At 40.2% G+C, this 20,841-nt stretch overlaps 2 protein-coding genes across 5 annotated transcripts in view; both read left to right on the top strand.

The window, feature by feature from the left end:
* The first annotated feature begins 2,015 nt into the window (after positions 1-2,015).
* top1b (DNA topoisomerase Ib) lies at positions 2,016-15,372 on the top strand. 2 transcript variants are annotated; one of them, XM_043224813.1, is made up of 21 exons: positions 2,016-2,191; positions 2,418-2,442; positions 6,529-6,619; positions 6,786-6,870; positions 6,972-7,021; positions 7,635-7,724; positions 7,809-7,899; positions 7,978-8,072; positions 8,156-8,271; positions 8,522-8,643; positions 8,718-8,840; positions 8,925-9,112; positions 10,209-10,353; positions 10,966-11,109; positions 11,418-11,603; positions 11,722-11,790; positions 12,872-12,986; positions 13,084-13,211; positions 13,288-13,382; positions 13,461-13,610; positions 14,055-15,372. In XM_043224813.1, the coding sequence occupies exons 1-21, from the start codon at positions 2,030-2,032 to the stop codon at positions 14,155-14,157; spliced, it is 2,373 nt and encodes a 790-aa protein (XP_043080748.1). In that variant the 5' UTR covers positions 2,016-2,029; the 3' UTR covers positions 14,158-15,372. The 2 variants fall into 2 exon arrangements, with proteins under 2 accessions (XP_043080748.1, XP_043080747.1); XM_043224812.1 differs by having other exon boundaries at positions 7,806-7,899.
* Positions 15,373-17,055: 1,683 nt separating this feature from the next.
* plcg1 (phospholipase C, gamma 1) overlaps positions 17,056-20,841 on the top strand; it is a 28,816-nt gene continuing 25,030 nt past the window's right edge. Inside the window, exons 1-2 of one of the 3 annotated variants that reach the window (XM_043224810.1) lie at positions 17,056-17,377; positions 17,976-18,257. In XM_043224810.1, the coding sequence (XP_043080745.1) occupies positions 18,041-18,257 (217 nt within the window). In that variant the 5' untranslated portion in view covers positions 17,056-17,377; positions 17,976-18,040. Of the gene's footprint in view, positions 17,492-17,975; positions 18,258-20,841 lie in introns of all 3 variants that reach the window. The other 2 variants (XM_043224809.1, XM_043224808.1) reach the window with 2 other exon arrangements.

The following is a 20,841-nucleotide window of genomic DNA, read 5'->3' as shown; positions in this document are numbered from 1 at the left end:
AGTAATAATATACCACATTCAAAGTGCTTGCTGTTTAATTCAGTACGAAATTTATCGTCAATTTCTACTTTATACTTTTTAATAGAAATACGACATTTGCCTATTTCACACAGAGACTGCACTGTCATGGTGTTTGGAAATACGCATGCATGATTTATGTTATGTTAATTCATAACGTTTTCATCCGAGTTTTTTGGCACACATCATGACTTCAGAGCTCGGACACTTTTTTTTTTACCGGCATGCATTTCGCGGGAATCTCCGGCGATCGGTTAACGGAAGTAAATACAGCCATTCAGCTGTGTATGACTGATGTTTACGTTTGCTAGTTTAAGGTTTAAAAGCACAAGTAAATCTGTGCGATAAATCAACGCAATTTAACTCGAAAGTTCCTCTTTATGCCATTAAACGGATGCTCTTCAGCGATACAAAGCGTTTTTTGTGTCTCTACAGAAATATGCTAGGAATTATATTAACATGAAAATGACAATCTTTTTTTTTGTCACATTATAGTACTATTAAATGATCTGTAAACATGTCGGAGATCACAGACTCATTTGCAAACTAGCTATGAATGCAGAAATGCGTATCTCGTATTGAACTTTTTTTGACTGATACTACAGTATTTAATATTTTCCTGTCCTCTAGTGTACAATATTAGTATGACAGCCTTTCACTGTCATAAACGGTTTATCTTTTTATGCTTTATTAATTCAGTGCTACAAGAACAAGAGGCATTGACGACGCTTTCGTGTTTTTGTTTCGTAAAATTTGAAGAAAAAAAATCGACTGAGCCCACTTCTCGCTGGATATATTTGATATCTCCGTAATAAAATAAAATAAAACGTATGTTCCTCACAATTCTAACTTTTGTACTCTGTGTTATAAAGCACACCGAATATGCACATTTCAATCATCATACACTCTGAGCTGAGCTGTGAACCTCCATGTGATCAGAAATACAGGTTATAGCATGATTTTGTGGCTCGGAATATACTGTACTGTACTGTACTATAGCGGAGGAGCCAGCAAAACAACAATGAATGCGTCCATCAAACACAGATATATTCCAGCCTTCACCACAGACATGAAAAATACCTGTTTATGATGTGTATGGCCAGCACTATTCCCCAGCAGCTACTAACTAAGCTACTAACAAAGAGTGTCGTGATAGTGTCAGTTATTAAAATATTATTATTATTATTATTAAATTGAAGATAACAGCTAACTCAATTCACGCGACATGTGTGCTTTTAGGCCTCTTTGGCTTCCTTTTGTGTAATTCGGACGGTGCCTTATATATTAGCTTATATAATGCCACCTTGTGGGCGATTCTCACCAAAAATAGTCGCCACACAGTCCCATATGGGTCATAACAACCATTCAGGGCAAGCAGCCTTAAGAAAAACCTAAAGTGACAAGTGGACACCCTCGCACTTATGCAAAGAAAATAAAACACAGTGCACTTGATTAGGGACGGGGCCCAAAAAGCTGCCTGAATATTACACGAAACCTGAAGCAGTGTATTTGGTACAGAAACACAGCCAAACTGTTTTCTTCTGAGAGGTTGGTCTCATTTACCACCAGAAATCAACTCTTTAGAGCACGTGGAATATCATTAGACCTCCCCTTTCATTTAAGTTGAATGTGTTTAAGTTGAATGTGTGGACAAAAAGCCAGGATGTGGGCCATAAGCTGACTTTTGACTCTAACAGGCCTACCCTTCATTTCAAGTTTCCAAAAACGTGTTCTCTATGCTTTCCACATTATTCTGTACAATTCTGAATGACTTATAAGCGGTTTTCATCGTGGGGATAAAAAATGTTTCCGTAACCCACATGAAAAATGCCATCATTTATATACTAGTCTATTTGAACCATACTGTAGTAATTCGATGTGCTAATTCTGTAGTTTCCGTTGTGATATAACAGTTTTAGTATTATAAATAACATCTGTTTACCTAATGCTATATCACGTATATTATACTACAACACGCTAACGTTTTTGACAGCGGTTAGTGTTCCCGCGCATGCGCAGTAGCGTCGCAGTCAGACTTTGCTCGACGACCGTCACAGCGTTTAAAACGCCGGCAACTTTATCGTTCGTACAAGCCGATACCTTCCTCGTTAATCGCGTTCTTCGTCTTCAGAGTCTCGACATGAGCGCAGATCACGCACACAGACAGCACCAGGTACAGTTCCTAGCTCGTTCCCCGCACTCGGCCGCTCTCGCAGGACGTACCTGCACGCATTTGCAATAAAAAAATGCTCGGCGCTCGCAGCAGACGTTACAAACGAAAAGTTAACATCGCAATGGCGCAGCGCCAACTTTACGCGCGGGTATCTTCTGATTGCGCGCGTTTGTGTGGTTGACATGCGACGAGACGTGTTAAAACGCTTTATAAATGTGTGTTTCAGATGCAGCCTGGGTCCGAGGACTACAGTAAGTGTGTTTGTTTTTTAACAGAAGAGGAGAGATGAAGCGCTCGTGACAGCTGAACAGTGAGATGAAGCAGAAATGGCGTCAGAGACTAAGTCCCGTCCGCCGCTCGCCCTGCCGTCTATTGTTAAAAACAGCGCTGTGAAATCACGCTTAACGCCTGAAACACCTCGCACCGAGGTCACATTCGTGTAGAGAAGTAGCCCAACGAGCGGAAAACCGCCGCCGTCGTGTCGGTTGTGCAGGCGAACGGGCTGAATTCGGGCGCTGAAAGTGAGGAAAGGATGCGTGAGGACTTAGTCTCTGCGCCATTTTCTTTTCTCTAGACATGAGCGGCGTTTCTGTGAGAGACAGCAGCGATCAAATACAGCACTAGCTCGCTGTGGTCAACAGATGCGTTCCCACCAAAATAACACACTTACCCCAGCTGTTGACCTAAAATCACAATACAGTAATATGAAAGAAGATTTTGCCATTTCTGTCAGCTACTACTGTGATAACTCACTGTGCTGTTTGGACTAAACTGTATGGTAGTGACATTAACATAAAAGTACTGTCATGTAGTATACCTTTCATATTTTCTTGGTATTTAGCTTAGCGATGCTATGCTTTGGGTTATATGAATATGGTAATCATTCAGTATACAGGCAGAAACGATAAGCAGCACCAAAAACGGTTCATTTCTACTGAATGTTTTTTTTTTTTCTGTTTTCTGCAGGCAATATGGTTTCTTCTTATCTTACTTTACAGTCGCTGTCGAAGCTCATGTACGCCGATATTACTCTCTATACACTCCTTCAGACTGCCTGAAAAGCTTGTATATTGTGGTGTACTGAGATGCTTTCAGGTCACCCATAAGCCTACATACCCTGCCCACTTTAAACAGTGCAATAAAGCACTTTTTGTTGCTTTTTGTTTTCTGGAAAGCATGCTTTTAATCCTCTTTGGCTCTTCTAGTCATATTTAGCACTCATTTTTGACCCTTGCTATGTATACACAACACAAATAAAATAAATGAGACAAATTTTAAATGGTTCGAAAAAATATTAATCTCATCTTCATGTTCATTAAATGCATTAAAACTATAATAAGAACTCTAAATAAAAACTGTCCCTCACGTTCAAGGCACCGGTTCCCAATATGAATTATAACTAGTAGATTACTAACAATGTCTATTATTAATCATATTGGTTATGTATTAATATTTATAAGCCTGTTTTCTGAATGACCATATTTCACATCTATTGAGTATCTAAACTTAACAACTACCTTACTGACTATTAATAAGCAGCAAATCTGGAGTTTATTGAAGCAAATGGTGAGAATTGGACCATAAGCGTGACCAAAATACCAAACTCAAATATAGCCCATTAAATAGATGTAAGATTAATATTTTGATGTATACATATAATTGGATGTGATTCTGATCAGATGAGTCATTTGACATCGAAAGATGGCAGGTTTTTTTTTGATCTGGCAGACAAACCCCAGCCAAAGCGTCGTGTTTTACATGTTTCATGGTAGCCTTACATTTTTCAGCGGCTCTTAAATGATACAGCAGCACAAAAGCAAGTTGCGCATGAAGAATTGCATGAGAACAGCACAGTGTGTTTGTACATGAGCAGATCGAGTTAATTTTTCAATCTAACCATGTCTCTGATTGAGAAATGTGTTAGTCGTGATGATGTTTGACTAGTCTTGACTAGAAATGGAAGACTGGGATAAAGGTGTTTTATTAGATTTTTTTCCCTGATGAAGAATTAAATTATATGAGGTCGTATGGGTTCATTGCTTGTTTTCACATCTGAAACTAATGAATAAAAATACATTTTTCCTGTGTTATTAATACTAGGGGGTTGACAAGGCGTGACTTGCTAGATCATTTGCAAAAATAGGCATATTGATCAAACGAAAAAGGGTTGTTAAAAACTGTAAGTGTAATACTTTTTAAAGTGGTTTGTTTTTCTGAGCCAAAAATAAATAGCACACGTTTTCCCCTGATTTACTAAATTTACCCCCTAAAATGTGTAACATCTATCAATTTATGACACATTAAAATACTAAAATACATCAAATACTAATTAGTAGTAATTTTAACGTTTTTTAAATTTGCCACTAGGTTTTGGCCATTTGTCAGTATGATTTTTTTTTTTACTCATTTAAAGCACAGTGGGATGATTTCTTATTATATATTTGAATATGTACAAGTCAGAATAAGCATGTTTGAATTTTTACAAAAATATTGTTACGCTGAATGACAAAGTAGCATTATTTCAACTAAATGTTGACAATTTATTCTTCAAAACTTGGACACCTTACTTAAATTTAAATTTAATGTGCTTTCTATGGACATGAAATCACTTTTGTGCATTTCCTCTGATGCAGACATCTTAATGTCTTTGACCCATATACAACAGACTATACAAAATTAAAAGTCCCCAAAACCTTAATAAGTGTAATGGGTGTGCTTAATATATGCTGTGTGTGATTACCATATTCATATACTAACAGGTGCTGGTCGTATAATTAGAATATCATCAAAAAGTTGATTTATTTCCCTAATTCCGTTCAATAAGTTGTTATATATAAGTTATTATAACTGACAACTAATTCAGTATCTCAGAAAATTAGAATATTGTGAAAAGGTTGAATACCGAAGACACAACTCAATTAACAATTAACTCACAACACCTGCAAAGGTCTTTAAAAGGTCTCTCAGGCTAGTTCTGTAGACTACACAATCATGGGGAAGACTGCTGACTTTGACAGTTGTCCAAAAGACGACCATTGACACCTTGCACAAGGGGGGCAAGACACAAAAGTCATTGAAAAAGAAGCTGGCTGTTCACAGAGCTCTGTGTCCAAGCACATTAATGGAGAGGTGAAGGGAAGGAAAAGATGTGGTAGAAAAAAAGTGTACAAGCAAGAGAGATAACCGCTCCCTGGAGAGGATTGTGAAACAAAACAATTAAAAAATGTGGGGGAGATTCACAAAGAGTGGACTGCAGCCGGAGTCAGTGCTTCAAGAACCACGACTCACAAACACATGCAGCTGTCGTATTCCTTGGGGCAAGCCACTCTTAAACAGCAGACAGCATCAGGAGCGTCTCGCCTGGGCTAAAGACAAAAAGGACTGGACTGCCTCTGAGCGGTCCAAAGTTATGTTCTCCGATGAAAGTAAATGTTGCATTTCCTTCGGAAATCAGGGTCCCAGAGTCCACGTTTCTTCAGGTCCAGTGTGTTTCCACAGTCAGTGATGGTTTGGGGTGCCATGTCATCTGCTGGTGTTGGCCCACTGTTTTCGCAGCAATACACCGGGAAGTTTTAGAGCACTGCATGCTTCCTGCTGCTGACCAACTTTATGGAGATGCCGATTTCAAATTCCAACAGGATACAGTGCCAAAGCTACCAGTACCTGCTTTAAGGTATCCAAGTTCTTAATTGGCCAGCAAACTTGCCAGACCTTAACCCCTTAATTATTATGAAGAGGAAGATGTGATATGCCAGACCCAACAATGCAGAAGAGCCGAAGGCCACTATCAGAGCAACCTGGGCTCTTATAACACCTGAGCAGTGCCACAGACTGATCCACTCCTTGCTGAAGCCCCAACTAAGTGCTGAGTGCTGTACATGCTCATACTTTTCAGTTGGCCAAGATTTGTAAAAATCCCAATTTTAGATACTAAATTCGGGATTTTCATCAGTTGTCAGTTACAATCATCAAAATGAAAAGAAATAAACGTTTGAAATATATCAATCTGTGTGTAATAATTGAATATAATATACAAGTTTCACTTTTTGAATGGAATTCGTGAAATAAATCAACTGTTTGATGATATTCTAATTATATGACCAGCTCCTGTATTTATGGTATTTATGTGGTACCAGAGTACTTTTCAGGTACTTTATTGTTAGTTAAGAAATGCAGCACAAATCCTATATTAACAACACGGTATACTGGTTGTTATAACAACGTAGCTTCATGCATTGTGAAATAGTTTAACTATTCCTGTAACTCATATGAAATATTATGAATTTCATTGAGGTTTGTGGCATCCCTAAAACCAGTCAGTTTTTTTTTTGGTTCAGATTCGCACAAACACAAGGACAAACTTAAAGACCGAGAACACAACCACAAAGAACACAAGAGAGACAAGGAGCGAGAAAACTCGAAGAACAGGTGATTCGTTTTATTACTTCAGTTCTTTAGACACCATTACTCCTTGAACTCTTGTCCATCATTGGCATATTGATCTGCTGTAAGCAGTCCTGCCCATTTCAACATCATTTAGTCATTATCCAGTGTCCTAAAGGAGAAACTCATCTTTTTTTCATCTGTTTTACAGTGAACACAGAAGCTCTTCTGAGAAGAAGCATCGAGAGAAAGAAAAAGAGCGACATAAGCACAAAGAAAAGCAAAAAGAAGAAAAGGTTGATTTATTTGGGCCACACCGGACAGTCGATGAAATAATGTGTCTTTCTGAAAGTGTTTCTAAATCTTATTTTGGGTGTGTCTTTGTATTTTTGTGAAGTTTCATAGTTCTGATGGGAAATATCGAGATAAAGAGAACGGCTTCGTGAGGTAAGGCAAGCGATGTTCCTTATTTACAGCTGTGCTCATAAGTTTACATACCCCTGGAAGAATGTGCAAAATCTTACAATAAGAGGGATCATTAAAATAGAATGTTATTTTTATATTTAGTACTGTCCTGAATTGGCTATTGTTTGCATTTACTCCACAAGGCAAAATAATAACCGAATTTATAAAAATGACCTCATACAAAGTTTACATACCTTTTAATCTTAAGGAATATTAGTCTCTCAGTGTTTTGAGATCCGTTGTGAAAATATGGATTCCAAAATCATACAGTCAGTTTTGAAAAAGGCGTCAAAAACCAGAGGATGTGCAGGAGCTGGAGCATTTTTCTGAAGAACAGCAGGCAGTTTGGGAACAATCAGAAATCTCAATCAAAAATATAAAAACAGCGGTGGATCATCGAGGAAATGACGCAGGTTCAAGATTCAAAGGTTTGTAAACTTTTGAATGGGGTCATTTTTATGTAATTTGTATTTTGTGGACTTGATTAGTAACATTTGGCAAAGGGGTATGAAAACTTATGAACACAAGTGCATGCAAACAATTTAGCAAAAATATAAATTGTTATTTTATATATGCAACTCGTGTCTCGCTTCAGCTCTCTGTCAATTAAAGTGGAAGAGGACAACGGATATCATCACCCCATCAAACACGAGAAACCTCTCAAGAGATTGCGGGATGAAGACGAGTATGTGCAACAGGCTCAGTCGCCATCATCCTTAGCGTGTGTTACTCATTTGCTAAACCCATAGCATTTCTGTTTGTAAAGCAGGTATGAACACAAACCTAAAAAGGTAAAAGTGGAGAATGAGAAGAAAGTGAAAAAACGCAAACAGGAGGACAGCGATTACGAGGAGAGGGAGGTATGCACCAGTCTTTCTTCTGAATGCTCCTTCACGTTAAAGCTGGATGGTTACTCACGTCAGATCTGACCCGTCCAGGAAAAGAAACCAAAGAAGAAGACCAAAGAGCTAAAGAAGGACTCTGCTGGAGGGAAGAAGAAAGCCAAAACCGAGCCAGAGGAGAAGTGGAAATGGTAAGACAGAATTGAGACAAACCAGTACTTAAAAAAAAGTTAAATTCTTGTCTTTCTGCAGTGTTTCTTCCTCTGTTTCTCAGGTGGGAAGAGGAGAAATACACAGATGGCTCCAAATGGAGGTTTCTGGAGCATAAAGGGCCCGTTTTTCCCCCTCCGTATGAACCCCTGCCAGACCATATCAGGATTTGTTATGATGGTGAGGAGTGATGACCTTTGACCCCGCTGTCATATTCTGCTGGAAGCACTACGTAATTCTATCCTAAAGTCATTGCAGATTGTCCTGTAATGTTTTTTTTTACATCAAATACAACTACTTGGAAGTTAATTTGCCTGCAAAAGGTTTCTTGTGATAATAATTATACTAAAATGTATTTCAAATACATTTATTTTATGCTACGTGTACTACAAACACACATTATATTGACGAGGATATCTTCGGCCCGCAGGAAAGCCCATGAAACTGAGTCCTGGTGCAGAGGAAGTGGCCACGTTTTATGCAAAAATGCTCGACCATGAGTACACAACTAAAGACATATTCAGAAAGAACTTCTTCAAAGATTGGAGGAAGGTAACACGCTTTTCGACGCGTCACTGCTGAGGTTGTTCTCGTAGACACGTTATCTCACGAACGTTTCTTGCAAGGAAATGACGTCGGAGGAGAAGTCAAAGATCACGGAGCTGAAGAAATGCGACTTCACTGAGATGCACGAGTACTTTAAAGCACAATCCGAGGCCAGAAAACAGATGTCAAAAGAGGAGAAACAGGTTAGCGTGTCACACACACACACACACACACACACACACACTATTCTGTCGTCATTCTGTTAAATAATGCGTCACTTTCTACAGAAAATCAAAGAAGAGAACGAGCGCATTCTGCAGGAGTATGGATACTGTGTCATGGACAATCACAGGGAGCGGATCGGGAACTTCCGGATCGAGCCGCCGGGTCTGTTTCGTGGTCGTGGAGATCATCCTAAGATGGGCAAGCTAAAGCGGCGCATCCGCCCCGAGGACATCATCATCAACTGCAGCAAGTCAGTCCCTGAGCATGTTATTACTGCTGTAGAATAACACTGTGTCCTAAATACAGGCGAGCAGCAAGATTCAGGTGAAAAACAAAGTGTGCCCACACCAGAATCGATCAGATATCGCGGCCAATCGGAAGCGCGTGTGGGCGGAGCCTCTCTGAATTTTCTTTCGAATTAAAACTTTTTCTGCCGCAGGACCCAATGAAAATGACCTACATTTAGCATACTTTTAAAAGGAGTACTTGCACTATTATGGAAATAATATACTTTCAAATGCATGAAAACGTATTGTAAAACGTATCGCTTAAATTCAAATTAATTATATTCATTTAATTCTGACACGCTTCAATAAGAAAATCTTTTAGACGTTCTTATTGATTTAGATTTACTTCTGTTGCTTTTGAAATGTGGTTGAACTGGGCAATAATGGTTTTGTGGTTTAAAAAACCTAAACTAGAATAAACTTAAATGTCATTTGTATTGAAACGTTAAGTAATATATATGTATTTGTAGTATGTTAGTCAACACATCAAAATAAATCTACTTTGTAGCTCGACACAGTAACGATAATGATCTAAAATGAAAGTAAACGTTTTAATATGGCATTATTATAACGTACACTTTTAAAGTGTACTTAAGTATGTTGATAAACGTGAAACGAACTGTCTTTAAGTCACTTAAGTGGCATTTTATGCCATTGATATTATATTATCTGCAATGAAAGAAGGGAAGTACACTACAAGAGCGCTTGCAATGCAGTGGAGCACACTCCTTTCTCACAAGCGTTAGTTTAGTGGTTAATAATGGGAGGAACTGTCTGCTCTGACCAGATCACTTGACCTGAGGCAGACCGTGTATTTAGCTGGCTATTGTTGTTGTTTATCCTGAGAGTGTGTCAGAGAGCCGCTTCCTGTGTGTGTTGTGGCCGGCCTGATCCTGTTTTGCCTCGGCAGATGTGTCCCGCTCAAACTCTGATAATATCTAATGGAAGCTTTCCACATTAGGTTCCACCGTCAAGTTAAAGCAAAGCTTGTATCGACAAGCAGTCGGGCTGTGGATTGTGTTTTAAACGTGTCGGTCCCCTCTTGTCTGTTGTCTTCAGAGATTCGGTTCACCCTAAAGCGCCTCCGGGCGCCAGGTGGAAGGAGGTTCGTCATGATAATAAAGTCACGTGGCTGGTGTCGTGGACGGAGAACATTCAGGGCTCCATCAAATACATCATGCTCAACCCCAGCTCCAGAATCAAGGTCTGTTTTATACCCCTTGCCTCCTGAAACACAGTGTCAAAGGGTATTCCCCTAAAACGGGACATCACTACGATACCATTACATGTGATTGTCTAGCTCCTACAATACAGTGTGCATTAGAGCCTTTAACTACTGTTCTGGAGTAATGCACTGCTTACTAACACACACAAAAGTCTTTATTGACGCCAATAATGCTCACATTCATGTGTCTTTTTGTTCGATCAGGCAGCTATGTTGTAGCCGGTTTATGCCGATGGCCCTAAAATGCGTCCAGCATCGTTTCTTCACAGAGTAACATAGCATGCGCCATTGTTTTAAAATGGGAACCCTTGGTGCTTTGAAGTATACAAGTAATCACTAAATATTGGAATATTGGCCATTATATAGTGATTTGGTCAAACTGACTTATAAGGAGAATGTTTGATGTATTTACATTATCCTTTAAGTGTGGTGTCAGTAAGGCTTCAAGCACTTTTATTCAGCGATGTGGCATTTTATTGGATCAAAAGCGACAGCTGCGACTTTTACATTGTCAGAGAAAACAAAAATTTTATTGATTAATGGTCAGTGCCTGTGCAGACGTCAACTGAATGACGGTGTCTTGCGTCTCAGGGGGAGAAGGACTGGCAGAAGTACGAGACGGCGCGGCGGCTGAAGAAGAGCGTGGGCCACATCCGAGCGCAGTACCGTGAGGACTGGAGGAGTAAAGAGATGCGGATCAGGCAGAGAGCCGTCGCCCTCTACTTCATTGACAAGGTCTCACTTCATCGCACAGCTCCTGCATTCACTACATCTGCTTTCAAATAGGTCTAAATGTTACTTTCAATAGTGATGTCAATAGACGAAGGTATTGGTCATACCCTTTTCTACCCTTATTGGTAATATTTTAGATAATAGAGTACATATTGGCTGTTTATCAGTACTTAATGCCTTATTAATGCACGAGCAAACTTTTGATCCCTCAAGCCACCCACTGCCTTACTAAGCAGCAGTGATAGGAATAAGGGTGTTATAAATGACCATAATTTCAACCGTTTTCACTCTCCGTTTGTGTTTGTGTGGAGCTGGCTCTGAGGGCCGGTAATGAGAAGGACGAGGGGGAGACGGCAGACACGGTGGGCTGCTGCTCTCTGCGCGTGGAGCACATCAGACTGCACCCTCAGATGGACGGACAGGACTTCGTGGTGGAGCTGGACTTCCCGGGAAAAGACTCCATCCGTTACTACAACAAAGTCCCCGTGGAGAAAAGAGTGAGATCATCTCAATATGAGCCGCACACTGGTGATCTTCTGGATGATGGGGAGGGAGATATAAGATGTTCTTCAGTGCTTGTAACTAACGAATATACATTGTTTTTGTGTGTGTTAGGTATTTAAAAACCTTCAGTTGTTCCTTGATAACAAGCAGGGAAAAGATGATCTGTTTGACCGACTCAATGTAAGACCTTCATACCACACCATCAACACCAAAACATTTTTTGTAGCAGTTTGAGACAAAATCTAAGTTTAAGAGTTTTCTTTTGGCCTTTAGACACCACTACAACGGACAATCAAGATGTGATTGAAGTGCAGACTTTTAGCTTTATTTTAAGAGGTTCCACAAAATTACGACAATTTCCATTTGCGTCCATTTTCTTATGTTGCATGAGTATAAAATGCATTAAATGGGTCAAAATTATCGATTTTTCTTTTATGCCAAAAATGATTGGGTTGTTAAGTAAAGATCATGTTCTATGAAGATATTTAGTACATTTTCTACTGTAAATATATCTAAACATAATTTTTGATTAGTTATACATGCATTGCAAAGCGTTTGGTCTCAAAATCAAGCTCAACATCTGCACTCCGGTCACACCTAGCTTGTTTTATTTCCAAACCAGTATCAAGACAAAAGCATGAATGCTTTGAGACCTGGCCGTATGTGTTTTGTGTTTTAGTCAGACCCAAATTCAGCAAAATGATGCAATTTGGTGCGGATGCTATATTTATATGGTCACAAAGTAAGGTGAAACTCTTGACAGCTTGTAATGTAATAAGCGAGATTATTATAACAGGCTACTTGCGGAAAACGATACAAATATCAGTTGTCGCTCTGTACCTCCAATAATACATCTTAGTAAGGAGATATTATCACAGCTCTGTAGTTCAAAAAATATAACGCAGAGGAATGAGAGATGATTACATTCGATGCTCGTATGATCAGGTAAACCTAAGTTAATCTTACATTTAAAAAAATTCATCTGTATTTGAAGTAGTCGAGAACACATTTTGGTTTTAGGACAACTTAAAATGTTAGCTACTATAGATTTCGCAACAAAAAGACATGAACTACAACCTTTACAGTTATACTGAAAAGGCTTTCCTCGCCAAAAATGTATAAACGATCAATCTTCCGACAGAAGGCGTTATCTGCAGAAGGTTTTTCGGCAGTCCTGATCATTTAGGAGCTTTAGAGTTTGCGCAGCAAATACAATACAGTAGGCTTTAATGCAGCGTGCGACGTCTGCTCTGTTCTTTAGACATCGATTCTAAATAAACACCTCCAGGAGTTGATGGATGGCTTGACGGCGAAAGTGTTTCGCACTTACAACGCATCCATTACCCTCCAGCAGCAGCTCAAAGAGCTGACCAGCCGTGAGTCTGCCCCTTCTCTAGTCCACGTCTGTGCATCTCGCTCTTTACAATTTAGCCATTCTGTTTCTTTAAACCCCACTCGTCCCGACGGTTACAGCTGAAGATAACATCCCCGAGAAGATCCTCTCGTATAACAGGGCGAACCGAGCTGTGGCTGTTCTCTGCAACCACCAGAGGGCGCCGCCAAAAACCTTTGAGAAATCCATGCACAATTTACAGACCAAGGTATGAGCCGCTCGTTTCAATTCTGGCCTTTTTCGCTGTCTTCGCTAAACGGAGACCTTGCGTTTTGGTACCTCAGATAGATGAGAAGAAGAAACAGCTCTCTGCTGCCAAGAAGGAGCTTAAAGCGGCCAAAGCTGACGCCAAGACGCTCCGCGATGAGAAAAGTAAAAAGTAAGAAGGCTTTTATTTTCATTTTTTCTGAAAAACTAGAAACTTGATATAACACTGTCTAATGTTTTTGGCTTCGAGGGCGGTGGAGACGAAGAAGAAGGCAGTGCAGAGGATATCCGAGCAGCTGATGAAGCTGGAGGTCCAGGCCACAGATCGTGAGGAGAATAAGCAGATTGCATTAGGAACATCTAAACTCAACTACCTGGACCCACGAATCTCAGTGGCTTGGTAAGAAGACTCGCTGTTCACATCGACTTAGCCAAGTTGGCTTCGTTCCACCTTTAGCGTAGCGTTAGCGCGCTAGTTCCAGGGTGGAAATAGTTTTAAGGTCGCATATGTCCCTTCAAAGTAAAGAGGGGGAAAACATGCAGGCAGGAACAATAGGGCTCTGGCGGTTTTCCTCTGGTGTGTAATGTCCGTGGGTGGAAATAGTGGCGGTTTAGGCCCAGAGAAGGGTCTGAACCAGACTCCTGCCTCTGTGTGCACCGTCATTATTTTAGGAAAAAATAGCTCCCTACTCCCTACTATGACACAACGGCCCCCTTCACCAGTTTCTAAACGCAAGGACTCTTCGTTTTTTGGGAAAAGCGTGGAACTGTATCCCTTTTTGAGCCAAGCTAAGCGCGCGTTCGCTAAAGAGACGTCTTGTTTACTGCTCTCTTCCCCTCGCAGGTGCAAAAAATGGGGAGTTCCCATTGAGAAGATCTACAACAAAACGCAGCGGGAAAAGTTTGCCTGGGCTATCGACATGACAGAGGAGGACTTCGAGTTTTAAAGCTTTTCATTTTATTGTTGTTATTTGGATCAGATGCTTATCGAGAACATTAAGCGCGAGGTAATGTAAAAAAAAAAATAATACATACAGAGCAAGCCAGTAGTTGCTTTCTGAAAACAGGAGAGGGCCTGAAACCGAGCCTTGGTGAACACCATGTCTTTATTTAAGAACGTTTTCGTTGTTTCATATCATTCTGTGATAGCATCCTTTGGTTTTAGCATTCAGATTAATTGATGAATTTTTATATTTTTAAAATTATGAAATACCGCAATCCTTAAATAAAATTAAAATGATAAACTGTGTATAAAATCGAGTTGAAGATATAAGGAAAGGCGATCAGAGGTACCAGTGTGTGAATATCTGTTTTTAGTTTGAATGTTTCTATCAGGGATGTACCTTTCATTTTTTTTAATGTATGCAAAGAAAAACCGCTTCACCGAAAGAATATGATTTTAAATTTAGCCAATATTACTGTGCGTCCTTTTAGAATTAGCCTGTTTTTTTTTAATTATGAAATGTCATTTCTGCGCATATTTACGGTGATATAAGTTCCTCATGAACACCACTGTATATGAAAGCTTGTTTATTCCAGTTGGAAACTCCTTAAATCTATGAATCCATGAATAAAAAAAAGTCCACTAAGACCTTTTAGAAATCTTATCAGCTGGCTAATGAACTTTTTAATTTGAAGTCTCCTAAGGTTCTGCTTTTTAAGAGCGCAGGAACGAAAAGCAGCTAGGCTTCTTGACATTTTATCCATTTTTCATCGAATTCATAGCACGTTTTGTTTTATAAAACATAAAAAAAAAAAGAAAAAATATTTTTATACCATCGGAGGATGAGGCCCTTTCCGTGAGACACTATTTGTATTTTTAACTGGCTGTAAATGACACTGAAATGGTAACCGACTAGAGCACAGACATTGTTGTAAATGTTATATTAAAGATAGTTCTGTCTTTTATCATGCGCTGTAACAATGTAAGCTTCGGTGTTGGTTTTGCTCTGCATTAGTGTGCTAGGACGTTATCGGCTTACATAGTCCTTTTGTGAAGGTTATGTGTAATTATCCACGGTTTAGCTCTTGGTGTAAGTAAGCCACGTTTCGTTTAAGATCGATTTTTAAGGATTTATATAGACATTGTTAACGGTGACTGAGAAATGCACGTGTCGTTTTCATGATGTTGTACGCTGAAATCTATAAAAGCTTCATCTGAAGAGGGTCCTCCCGTTTGTTTATTAACACTACACGCTTGTAATAAAGGTTTGAAGGCCGCGGCCACATCCTCCGCGTCTCGTGCTTTGAACGCTCCTTCGGTTTATGACCTCTTCCTGTGAGGGCACCGCTGCTCTTAAACGAAACAACGGAGTCCGTCGAGCGAGGACGCAGCTCGGACGGGATCGAACGTTTCGCGATAAACGGACGCTTCAGAGCATTCGGTGTTCGCGAGATCTCTCCACTTCTAATCCTGCTCCGATAGCGATATGAAGAAAAAAAAAAGCAGCTGCTCATAAGTAGTTCGTGCGCGCGTTGGGTTACTTCAAGTGGAATAGCAACGTAGCGGTCCTACGTATTTTTAAGGGGGGTTTTGCTAGTATCTGCAGTATCTAGAGCCGCGATGCAATCAGTGCGCCTCACTAGTATGTAGTATGTAGTACCTACTAGAGAGCGTGCGATTTCAGACGTTTGGTGTTTCCGGTGCGCACTACGTATTGAATGCTATTTTATTTTGAACATAACCGCGATCAAGTACTTTTATATGAAGAAAATAGTAGGTGGTAGAAAGTACACTGGTGTTGTGTTAATAATAGTCTGCTGTTGAGTACAGTTCACGCAGAAAACTAACCAGTTTTCCAGTCTGAACGTAGCTAAACCGTACTTTTTGTACGACATAGTAGGCAGTATGCAGTGCGTACTGTGTGGCGCAGAGTAAGCAGCGCTCTGGTAATGTATTATATGCGTAATGCATAATATACACACCGCGTTTTGCAGCAAAGGTAAGCATTTCTGTAGCGTGTTATTCGCACGCTTTAAGAAATAGTGTGCGTTACACAAGTACATACTAAACAACTAACGCTCCATAACCACGCAGAATGGTGTTTCACTTTAGTTTTACACATATAGTAAGCAGTGCGCTAACATATTACAAATGTTGCCTAGGTGACCTTTTGTTTCCGATTGGTACGTAAAATTAAAACACTGTGTGTAATATACACTCACTGTCAACAATAGTAGGTATTGTAGTATGCTATTCTGAACAGCCATAATGCATACTATGTAACGCACTTTAATAAATAGTATGCCGTACACAAGCAGTTAGTATTCCTTCTGGAACATAACCACACTAAATAGTGTTTCAGATACTCAAAATAGCACACTGTGACTTTAATAAACAGTATGCAGTACAACAGTGAAACGTTTAACAATTAGCAACTAGCATTTCTGACCATAAACGTACTAAATAGTGTTTCACATACGTTGTACACAAAAATAGTAAACAGTGCTGTATATAAAAATCAGTCCACAAATGTTGCCTAGGTCACCTGTGTGTCTAATTCATACAGACAATTATACCGTGTGTAACACACACCGTTAACTATAGTAACAGTATTGCAGTATGCTATTCTAAACAGCCACATACATACTATTTAACACGCTCTAATAATAAATAGTACGCAGTACACAACGCACACTGAACAATAAGCAGCTGATATTCCATTCAGAACATGACTAGACTAAATAACGTTCGAACGAAACAGTAGGCAGCACACAGTGTATACTGTGCAGCATCTAGTAAGCACTAGTGCACTAGTACCGTATTCCACATGTCACCCTGTGCGTCTAACTCATCCGCGAGCGACTGTAGCGTTGCAGCACGCTATTCCAAACAGCCACAGTGCATACTATTTCCCACACTTCCACGCAGCGTCTGGAGAGCGGCGCTGTGTCTTTAAGAGGCCGAGCCTCGCCGCGCCGCGCCGCGCTGTAGGGATCGGCTGATGGGGGAAGGGCTCTGGCTCTGGCTCTCGCTCTCGCACTCATGGCGGAGAGCAGACCTTTCACCGCCGCTGCCGCCGTCGCCGCCGTCGCCGCTCGGATCCGCCAAACCCGCGTCTGATCAGGGGCGACAGGACGACATGAGCGCTGCTGAGATCGCGGACAGACTGCGCGTTGTGTTTCTGATTTTACCGAGTCCGAGAGAGCCAGCTGCGTCCGTACACGGTGAGACGAAACAAACCTGTGTTATTATCATCATCATCATCATCATCGTCGTCGTCGTTATACACTCTCCGATCTCTCGGTTGCGTCTCACGTGTGCACCCTTGAAACGATTTAGTAAGGAGCAGTTTTTAATATATTTATTATTATTATTAACGAGCGTCTGTGATTTTTCTTGTGTTGTTGTTTTGTTTGTTTGTATGGCTCGCATCCGTATAAAGTGATCTTATTGATTGCGTTCTGCTAAACAATACTAGATCTGCTCCGTTTAACCGGTTTGCGCGCTCTCGGCTTATACAGCGACTCTTATGATCCGTTGTTCATTTATGCGTTATGATATTAATAACAATCCGTGCGTTTCATGCTCTGATTACCGATGCATACGAGCTCTTCACCTATTCGCCGAACGATTTCTATAATGTATAACCTGAAACTATATAACCAGTGAAAAAGCTGGTGAGCCCAAGTCAGAAGGACACATGTGGATGCATCTTACAGCAGGCCTCTTGTGTGTTTTCATAACTCACGTTTATGCTTGTATAGAGCTGTTGTATAGATTTTTTTTTCTTTCTAATGCCCCCTTTCTTCCTTATTTTCGTAGGTGTCCTCACCGGGCCTGGGAGGCTGTGAGTTATTCGGAAAGGAACTGAAGAACAAACAGGGGAAATGGCTGCGACCGCTGGCTTCTCCTCCAATGGACCCGTACCCTGGACGCTGAGCGACACCGAGGTGAACAATCTCTACCGGGATCTGGAGCTGGGCACCGTTTTGACTCTTTTTTACTCCAAAAAGTCCCAGAGGCCGGAAAGGAGGACGTTTCAAGTCAAGCTCGAGACCAGGCAGATCATCTGGACGAGGGGAACGGATAAAATCGAGGGCGAGAGTGAGTTACGGCTTGTTTAATTTATGATTGGTGGATGATAAATCAGTGCTTGGCATTATGGGATCGGAAAAGGGTAGTTGCTGTGACATCTGTGTAATTCATCGGTAACGCTTTACAATAGAGAACACTTAATCCCTCAATAAACTGCTGCTTGTTAATAGTTAGCGGGTTAGTTATTAGGTTTAGGTACTGTGTATGATTAGGGATGTAGAATGAGGCGTTAATATGCGCTATTAATTTACTACTAATAAATGGCTAATATTCTAGTGATGTGCCTGCTAATAAACAGCTAGTTAAGAGACAATATAAAGTGTAACCTTCATAACCAGAGTTTGGGTTTTGAATGTGCTATTAAATATGCTTAATAAAATTAATTTTTATTGATTGAAGTTCAACGATCAGTGTTTTTTACGACGAGCTTCGTTCGCTCATTCAGTTTTTAATTTGTCTTCACTTCAGTTTAAGGTCCAGTTCTGCTAACTAGCTATTAACTACGACTTGTGCCTCTCTAAACTCTTAACTTGCTGCTTGTTAATAGTTAGCGTGTTAGTTATTAAGTTTATGTATTGTGTATGATTAGGGATGTAGAATGAGGCGTTAATATGTGCTATTAATTTACTACTAATAAATGGCTAATATTCTAGTGACGTGCATGGTAATAAACAGCTAGTTAAGAGACAATAATATAAAGTGTAACCTTCATAACCAGAGTTTGGGTTTTGAATGTGCTATTAAATATGCTTAATAAAATTAATTTTTATTGATTGAAGTTCAACGATCAGTTTTTCTTACGACGAGCTTCTTCTTTCATTCAGTTTTTAGTTTGTCTTAGTTTAAGGTCCAGTTCTGCTAACTAGCTATTAACTACGACTTGTGCCTCTCTAAACTCTTAACTTGCCGCTTATTGGTAGTTATCACGGTAGTTGTTAAGTTTATTGGCTAGGATTATGGATGTAATGAAAAATATGCGTTTTATCGACAGCCAATGTGTTAACAACGGGCATGGCAACAAGCAACTAGTTAGGTTTAGTAGCTTTACTAAAGTGTTAGCGTTCGGTTTGATATTTGCGTAAATGCCGATTTTTGGTTTGGCCTCAGAAAAGGCGTCTTCAGGCTCGGGGTTCTGGGTGATTTGGTAAGGCCGCCTGGTTTAGTTCGGGGCGGGTAGGTTAGCAGGTTTAGCAGCAGTGTGCCGCTCGTCTGGGGCAGGCCCATCTGCGCTGCTGTTTTCCTGCGGCGGGATGTCTTACACACAGCTGCGCTTTGCTCCGGATGCACCAGCCACACTAAACAGAAGAAAAAAAACACGGCCAACGATCCTCGGCGAGGTGTAATTGTGCGTCTGAAGTTACGTGCGACGTTCAAGACTTCGATGTTCGGGTCTGGACGGATGGAACTGACCCGTTATGATTCATAAACCTGTTTTATCTGTCACTTGAGAAGTTTAGTGCTCGCAGGACGTCTGCCGAAGGTGCGGACGATCTGTAAATAATATCAGCGCTGCTTTAAAGTTGTAAAAAAAAATCCGAATTCACTGTTTTGGAGAATATCTATATGATATGTATATAATATGTATATGTATGTATAGCTGTTGTTGCTGGCATGGCGATAAATCATAAATAAATGAATAAAAAGGTAAATAATGTACAAACTAATTTACTAACTTTAAAGGTGTCCAGTAATAATCATTTTATTGGTCACAAGTAGTGATACTATTAGTTGGTAACACTTCATTTTACTCTTAACTAGCTGGTTATTGGCATGCACATTACTAGAGTAGTAGCCATTTATCAGTAGTAATTATTATTACTGTAGATGTAATTATTATTCCTAAATCTCTAATCCTACCGATACCTAAACGTAACGACTTCCGCACTAATCATTAATAAGCAGAAAATTAGGAGTTTATTTGAGCGATAGGTCGTAGTTAATAGTAAATTAGTGCTCCCTGTTATGAAGTGTTAGCCATGATTTTATTGGTCATAAGTAGCTTTTTGGTATTTTCCGTATTTTTGGTTGAGGTTCAGCCGAGGTATGTGACCTCACGGAGACGCAGTCGAAGCACGCTTTTGCATAAATCATTTGAACAAAAAACGATATTTAATAGCATATCTAGCCAAAAAGAGACTGGAGGGCCCGACGATACTAGTTAACCACTACTAGTGAAGTTTTGGTTTTGTTTGCTGCACATAAGGCTTATTTGTCACAAACGCGTTGAGTGTGTGTTTTAGTTTTTTTAAAACGGTGTGGAGTTACTTTCCTGACGCTATACGTTCACTTTTCCGTTTCATGTTCGTTTAAGCGTTTGGCCCAGATCCTTGTCGTCTGAGGCTCTTAAAGCCACGATCGCCGGTTCTTCAGAAAGCTCTGTTTTATTTGCTCCATGAGGAATTCGGTTTTGGTACGGACCAGTTAGATTCGTTTGAAGAGCGTTGTGTTTTTTGCGTGGCAGGTGACGTTCCAGATTTGAACGCGCACAACTAGTTCGGATGGGCTCCGTTCTTCACGCTCAAACGATCGTGTCGTCACGTTTCTTTATTTTGGCTGATAATCGGCGCCTTATCAGCGTGAGCTCGCTCCTGAA

Source organism: Puntigrus tetrazona, chromosome 23 (assembly GCF_018831695.1).
Source record: "Puntigrus tetrazona isolate hp1 chromosome 23, ASM1883169v1, whole genome shotgun sequence".
In the NCBI taxonomy this organism is placed as follows: Eukaryota; Metazoa; Chordata; class Actinopteri; order Cypriniformes; family Cyprinidae; genus Puntigrus; species Puntigrus tetrazona.
The sequence above is the reverse complement of the archived record's forward strand: the minus strand, read 5'-3'. Positions and strand labels throughout refer to the sequence as shown.

What these genes read in the sequence shown, in the direction of transcription:
- top1b (XM_043224812.1), top strand. Translation starts at nt 2,030, where the DNA reads ATGCGCAGTAGCGTCGCAGTCAGACTTTGCTCGACGACCGTCACAGCG. An exon ending in CGAGAAAACTCGAAGAACAG is followed by an intron (nt 6,620 to 6,785) that starts GTGATTCGTTTT and finishes TCTGTTTTACAG; the next exon opens with TGAACACAGAAGCTCTTCTG. An exon ending in TATCAGGATTTGTTATGATG is followed by an intron (nt 8,272 to 8,521) that starts GTGAGGAGTGAT and finishes TTCGGCCCGCAG; the next exon opens with GAAAGCCCATGAAACTGAGT.